At 47.4% G+C, this 7,151-nt stretch overlaps 1 protein-coding gene across 2 annotated transcripts in view; it reads right to left on the minus strand.

Moving 5' to 3' along the window:
- Positions 1 to 6,513, minus strand: part of Rasgrp1 (RAS guanyl releasing protein 1) — a 59,027-nt gene extending 52,514 nt beyond the window's left edge. The window contains exons 1-2 of one of the 2 annotated variants that reach the window (XM_028766976.1): positions 6,317 to 6,513; positions 1,909 to 2,093 (exon numbers count right to left, since the gene is read on the minus strand). In XM_028766976.1, the coding sequence (XP_028622809.1) occupies positions 1,909 to 2,093; positions 6,317 to 6,351 (220 nt within the window). In that variant the 5' untranslated portion in view covers positions 6,352 to 6,513. The other variant, XM_028766977.1, reaches the window with a different exon arrangement.
- Between the last annotated feature and the right edge of the window lie 638 nt (positions 6,514 to 7,151).

Below are 7,151 nucleotides of genomic sequence, written 5' to 3' on the forward strand. Positions count from 1 at the left end.
ATTACGAACTAAATGAATGCTTCTTGGTAATAGCCTGAGGGATTTTAGCTTCAGTAGGACTTACTCACCCTAAAGCACTACTTTGCACCTTTACATATTGCAGAAAACAATTTACCATTGGCTTTGTAGGGCTCGTTGGGGGAGTGAGTTATGATTGGTTATTTTTGGAAAGGACTCCAGAATTGGCCATGTATATTTAAGGTTGAAGCCACAATTGTTTGAAAGGTAATAGAACAGGCTTGCACTCATCAGGAGGTCAGATGATTGGTAGAAAAAGAAGGATCACATGATAAACACAGTTAAGGTCCCAGCGCTCTCAGCAGTGAAACAGAGAGTAAAGGTCCTTGTTCACGCAACAGTCATACTATGTTCTCTGCAGGCCTACTAAATACAATTAGCAGCCAAGAAGCAGGACATTTGTAGCTTTTCTAACAACTACTAACTACTACCACATGGCCACTGGTATCCACCAGCTTCTAGCTGTCTCCTTGAATGCATACATTGTCTACGATGGTTTTGAAACACAAAGCTATTCAATCTGGAGGTGAAGATGTAGCTTAGCAGTAGAAAATTCACCTTTGAATTAGGCTTTTAGGTAAAGATAAATCAGGGAACAGAATGAATGGCCTTTTCTTTTTCAGGGATGGAGACTGCATTTGAGCCCTTGCCTTAAACACTGCCCCAGAGTCATACACCCAATCTTCTCCTTTTCGAAGTCAAGAAGTCTACAGCCAACACTACTTAAAAGTAGTGATTCTCAAAGTAGAGGTCTAGGAGCAGCTGGCACAGCCTCACCTGGGACCGTGTTAGAAATGCAAATTGTTGGACCCCACCCTGGCCAGACCTACTCAAGCAGAAACTCTGGGGGTGGGACCAAGCCATCTGCATTAAAAAAAAAAAAACTCCACAAGACTACGTGTGCAAGAGTGTTTAAGGAGCACTGTTTTAAATCAAAATTGAGTGAGGCAGTTGCACAAAAAGAATCTTCCCAAAGTGTCTTTTCCAAGTCTATAAATAAGGTCCTTGTTTGGACCTAAACACCAACAGTCCCCATTTCTGAGAGCTGAGCATGTCTGCCCTCTGCTTTCCAGGAGAGTCAGGCTGGGGTAGGCTGATGCTTCAGAGCTGAGTCCCATAAACTCATCTCCTTCCCAGAGGGAGATGCAGGGACATAGAAAAGAGGACACCAGGGATGCTGAAAATGTCTGAATCAATAGCTTTCACTGAAATCTGTCCATTTTAATTCTGCCCTTTTCTAAGCAAATCCAATATGTAGTACTTTCAAGTCACCATTTCATAAGCAACCATCAAAAGAAAATGCTTAATTAAAAAGAAATCTTTTCAGGGCATTGCTTGTTGGCAGTACAGAGGGCAGCACCTGGACCATAACTGTGGGCCTATGTGCCCACATGCTCAGTTCCTCCCACCTCAACCTGAAACATCTGGGCTCATCATCTTCTAGTCACAAACACAAGCACAAGTCCAGGTCCAGATTGTGAGGGGGAACCGTCGAGACCTTATTTGTCCAAATGACCCAAAGGTTTTCAAATTTGATTTGGTGATGTGAGACAGACTTATCTTTTGACCCCAAGAACTGGAGGACAGAAAATTATCACAGCCCAATAGCATTTTATGTTTTTTCCCACCATGAGACACACTACCATGCAAGGAAAATGCCAACTCGGCTCACTAAGTTCTCACTTCAAACTGTACTTCTCATCACGACCTATTCCACCCACATAGTCATGTGCCGTAAGCGCTGCAGACTGTCTCCAACATTTCAAAAGCTCAAAAGTTATTTTTAAAGCCAAAATACAATCTAGGTTGCTCTTGTATAAGACACTTTTTTAAAGCAAAGAACAAAATAACACAGCAATCTCCATATAGGTGGGCAATTGCCCAACTCACCAAAAGATTGAATGCAGCTGTCAATAAGATCATCCAGGCTGGCTCCTTTGGCCAAATGTCCCAGGGACACCATCATTCGGAACTGGGTGATCTGGGCCAAGCTGGGCTGGGCAGGGAGAGGGCTGTTGGTTGATTTGGCCTCTAGTCTTGCTTTGGGGCCAGCTCTGGAGGCATGGCAAGGTTTCCTGGGGGAAAGAGAGACTCAAGTGAGGATAGACAGCAGTTGGGGGGTCTCGCTGTCAGCTCCAGGCTCTGAAGACCAAGCGAAGAGGAGATAGGACAGTGGATCCCTGAAGCTGGGCTGGTAGAAGGCATACCCCTCCCACTTGGCAAAAGCACTGAACGGACTGGTTGGCTGTTAAAGAGACATCTCCTCAGCAAATGACAAGGTGAGATTCTAGGGCAGCAATACCCTTCTCCCCATTGGTGTAAGGACTGCTCTGTACTGCCGTCTCTCTTCCAGAAGGGGAGATGCAGAGGGAAGAGGGTACCTTGGTGGCCCTTAGCTTTTAGTTGCTAGGTTACGGACCTGGGGTCTGAAGGACCGGTTCAGTTAGCATCCTTTTTGGCTAGTTTCATTCATTTAAGCAATGCCTAAGATACACAAACACAAGCACAAGTCCAGGTCCAGATTGTGAGGGGGAACCGTCGAGACCTTATTTGTCCAAATGACCCAAAGGTTTTCAAATTTGATTTGGTGATGTGAGAGGCCCCACAAACTAGCTTTAAGAACCTTGAAAGTAGGGGGTGGCATTTAGATTTTTCAACCATCTCTACATTTCTTACAAATCTTGGCTGGTTTTAATAAATGGTTTCATTTTTGATAATACAAGGAGCTACTATGAATCATTTAAACCAGTAAACAGTATCCCAGCAAGTCTTCACAATGATCCGTAACAAAGAGAAAATGGGGAGGGGTTGGCTCTGAGCTGAGCTGCCTGCTCTAGAGCTGAATGCAAAATAACGATTTGGATCTGAAAACGGCTTAGGAGTCTGGTGGGTCTTCATCTAGTTATCGTTAGCTTTATTGAGCATGATCTGGTTGTTACAGTGTCGCATGCAGTATATTTTATTTTCCTCTTTATTAAAAAACACATGGAGACTCACATCTATAATCTTTGAAAGTTCAATAATGATAGGCATTTTTGCTGATGGCTCTTTTGGCATGTACTTAGTTCTCTCCCTTTTGCATCTTTGGCTATTTATCATTTATTGTCAAAGAAGAGTGGGGGGGGCACTCCAGAAACATGGCACATATTATAATCACAAACCCGCATTGATTAGCCACATGCTTATTCCATGAGCAAGACATTACAGTAGGCCAGGGGAGACCATGGCGAGATAGCCTTTGTAACTTTCTCTGTAAATTATACATGTCCATTGCTGGCTAGTTATTCTTGTATAAAGCCATCTTGTAGTTTCTTAATATGAAATGCTTTAGTAGGAGAATCTGACCAAGACAATGAATGTAATTAAATAACTTGTAGGTGAATGTCTCAAGAGTGATGAGGGCAAAATGGAAGACAAAGCAGTTTACTGGGTCTGTGAGGAAGAGCTTCTTTGACAAGGTAAAAATCTCACTCAGAAAAGGCCAACCAAATCCTTAGTTAAAGTAAGCACGAAAGCAAGCAAGCAAGCAAGCAAGCAAGCAAGCAAGCAAACAAACAAACCATCCCCCCCGGGCACACCTGGTTTTCGGGAAACCACCCTGCACAAAGACAGTACCCTGAACATGGGCCGCACCACACAGCCAGACTCCAGAGGTCACCCTGGCCCTTTCAGTTCTGCTCCAGCTTCAGAGCATTGGGCTGTGGTGTACATGGGGTTCAGTTCCAAACTGGGACCAATAAAGCCCAGTCACCCTGGTGACTGGGAACCTGCTAACCCAAGCCACCGACTCTTGAAGGATCAGATTGGTGCTGCAAAAATCCATCAAACTCTTGACCCACCACTGATTTTTATCCAGGCCCCAGGAGAGTCAGATCAGTGTCTGAGAATAAAATGATACCCTGAAAACAGCAACAGTTCCCACGAAGTAAGTTTCCATGTTTCAAAGACACTGTACAGGGATTTGCCTTGTCTCTGAAGCTACCTATCTAGAAAGATGCTACCTTGTGATATAGAAACTGAGTCCTACACATACCGATGCTGTTCATATGGGCTATTTCAGGAACTAGTCCCTGGGGCCCCTCTTGCTTTTATTCATCTAGTAGGCTTTTTTTTTCTTTTTGCATGAAACTGTGTGCTTATCAGCACACTAAAATTGTCGAGTAGATTGTCAAGAGACTGAAAGGACTTAATTAACGAATAACAAAAGCCAGGTGCTTCAGAAAGATGGCTGGTGATGTAGAGGCTGCATCTCAGTTCTTACTCAGTTCAGCAGGTCCCTAGAATGGTCCTCAGGAACCAAGACTAGTCTCTCCACAGTGCTTTCCCAAACATCTACAGATATGCAGCAGAGGTATATTTGGCCACAAGGGCACAGCAGGCTAGCAGCTAGCTTCCTTAGCACCAAGCCACACTTCCTAGCTTGGCTCCCTTCCCTTCCTAGAAAAAAAGACAACTATCCAAACCTAGTCCAGTGAGGAGTGATTCAGAAAGCACGAGAAACTAGGGAAGGTAAAGTGTTAAAAGCTAACCACACTCTGTGGGTTGTAAGCTTTGTCCAATCTTTTGACTGCTTGCCCTGGAAAAACTCTTAGATCACATTCCCTTTTCTTTCTTTCTTTAATTTTTTTTTGAAAAAGAACTTTTTTGTTTGTTTTGTTTTTGTTTGTTTTTTGAAACAGGGGTCTTACTAGGCCCAGAGTGATGTGAAACTCTCTGTCAGTCTTTTAGGTGCTGGGATTGCAAATATGTCCCATCATATCTGTCTGAAAACGAACAAACCTACCACTCCGCCAGAATGCAATCAAAGGAATTAAAAGAAATACCTTAATTTTTTTCTTTCATGATGCTAGGGATCAAAGCCAGGGTTGCCGCATACCAGGCGCTCTTCACTAAGTTAGATCCCTGCCCCACATCCTCTGCCCTCTCCCCTCCCTCCACCTCTTGGTAGGATGGTTGTAGGTAAGGATTACACGGTGCTTTATTATAAGAAAATTTGAGAGTGCTTTAACCATTCGAAGAATGAACAGTCTCTAATTCTACAAAGTCATGTTTTTAAAGGGCAGTAGCCACACGTTTCCAGTTAAACCTATCAATTAAATAAAACAAAACAATAACAAAATATTGAAAGAAAGAAACCCATTAACTTCAAGATGTTTTCTCAGCCTTCCCCAACTCCCAGGGCCTGGGGAGAGGTTTCGAAGTCTGAATAGGACTTGTGTGGAGGACTTAGTCTCCAGGCACAGTTATCCTCAGGGTAAAGGAGGAAACGGAGGAGAGCCGGGACTTCTCATAGTTGCTTATAAGAAAAGGCAGCTTTCACAGGGCCATTTCTGCTGAATGTACTTTCCAGTCCTGCCCCATGCCGTCAATAATACAGAGTTAATTCAACAGACAGATCCATTGCAGTGTAGCGCAAAGTAAGGTAGAGAATACCTAGGGGATGGTATGGCCCAGCAGGGAATTATAATGGGCATAGTTACTCAGGTGAGGTCATATCTGAATTCACGAGAATGGCATTGTGAAGGACACAACATACTCGGCCCTAACCAGGCATCCAGGCAGTTACCAGGTGCTTTGAGGACAAACGCTAAATTTCCTGACATCCGCTACTCCCCACCCCAGGGCCCTTTCTGCTGCCCAAGACTGTTCATAGCCACTCTTCCTTCACTTTCCGTCTCCCTAACATCTCTCTAGAATATGGATGGAGGAGAGTAGACTCATAGACCACTGATTTGGAAACTTATTTTTTTTTTTCCTCAAAGGGCAACCAGCCAAGCACTGCCACCTCCGCTTGCAGCCATAGCTGTGGGTCGCTCTTGAAAGGCCTGGAGAATCCGCAAGGTGGCGCTGCCCTAGACCCGCGCCCGCAGCAGGTGCCAAGGATGCGGAAAGTGTACGAGTGGGAGTTCCCGGGGGTGCCCTGACGAAGAGCATCCAGGGGGGTCGACTGTTGTGGGGGCGCTGGGTAGGTGAAAGATTTGGTTGGGCCCAGATCATTCCACATCTGTCCAGGTGACCTGTGGCCTCGCCGCCCCAGCAGCCCCGACTCTGTTCTCCCGGCCTGGTGTGCTGGACACTAAGGTTGTCCGTCTCACGCCCGTTCTCCCCCGACTTCAATCTTGACCCGGCTCTTGGGTCTCCGATCATAGTCTACCCCTGTGAGCAACTCTCCTCCGAGAGAGGCGCCCTGGTCGTCTAATCCCTCCTCTTACCCACTGGAGAGAATCGCAGGGGACATCGCTCAGCTATCCCTCCCCAGTAGAGGTGCAGTGCTCTCCGAGGAGCCGCAGCTACTCACCGCGGAGCCTCTCTCGCCTTGCCCAGGGTTCCCATGGCCGCGGCTCTCTGCGCCCCTGGAGCCGTCTCACCTGGAGCGGTGGGATCGGCTCGGCCCGGCGCGGCGCATCCCTCGGCCGCTGCTGGCCCTCGCAACCCGGAGCCGGCCACTCTCGGAGCCCCGCGAGCCGACCCAGGCGCACCCGCAGGCACAAAGTTTGTGCGAGCGCGCTCCCTACGCTCGCTCCCGCGCGCGCGCACACTCTCTCGCACCAACCACCTGACAGGCGCTGATGTTATCATCAGGCTGGAGGAAACGCAGGGCACCCTCAGCTCTTCTTCGAATCCTGCCCCCAATACTCGGTAGCGCCCCAAGGGCCTGCGCCGCCCTCGCTTCTCCCTTCACCCCCGCCTGCCATTCATCTCGCTTAGCCCAAGAGTTAGGTCCGAGGGGTGCAGCGTGGGTTACCCTAAAATTGACCTAGGTAGAGAGCCTTGCAGAAGAGTTGCTTCCACTCAAGGCCACGGGTCCCCTGGGGAGCTCTGCTGAGACCTTTTCCCGGATGGCAGGACTGTCTTGTATGTATCAGTGGACTGGGCAGGGAAGGCAAAAATCCCCTAAACTACTGCGCACTTTGTTCTCTTTGGCACATTTTAAAAGAGAGGACCTATAGCGGTGTGCACTGCACCCGGGGGAAGGCGGTGGGTGTGGAGGTGAGCTCCGGAGGTGTGCTCCATGTCAGGCTAGAGAGCTGCTTGGAGTCTGTGGGTGTAGTAGACCAAGGGAGCCAAGCGGGAGTGGAAGGCTGGGGGAGGGGCTTTCTGTCAGTGTGCCAGCAGATCTGGCCGAGAGACCT

The sequence above is a fragment of the Grammomys surdaster genome, unplaced genomic scaffold (assembly GCF_004785775.1).
Source record: "Grammomys surdaster isolate TR1022 unplaced genomic scaffold, NIH_TR_1.0 170, whole genome shotgun sequence".
NCBI lineage: Eukaryota > Metazoa > Chordata > Mammalia > Rodentia > Muridae > Grammomys > Grammomys surdaster.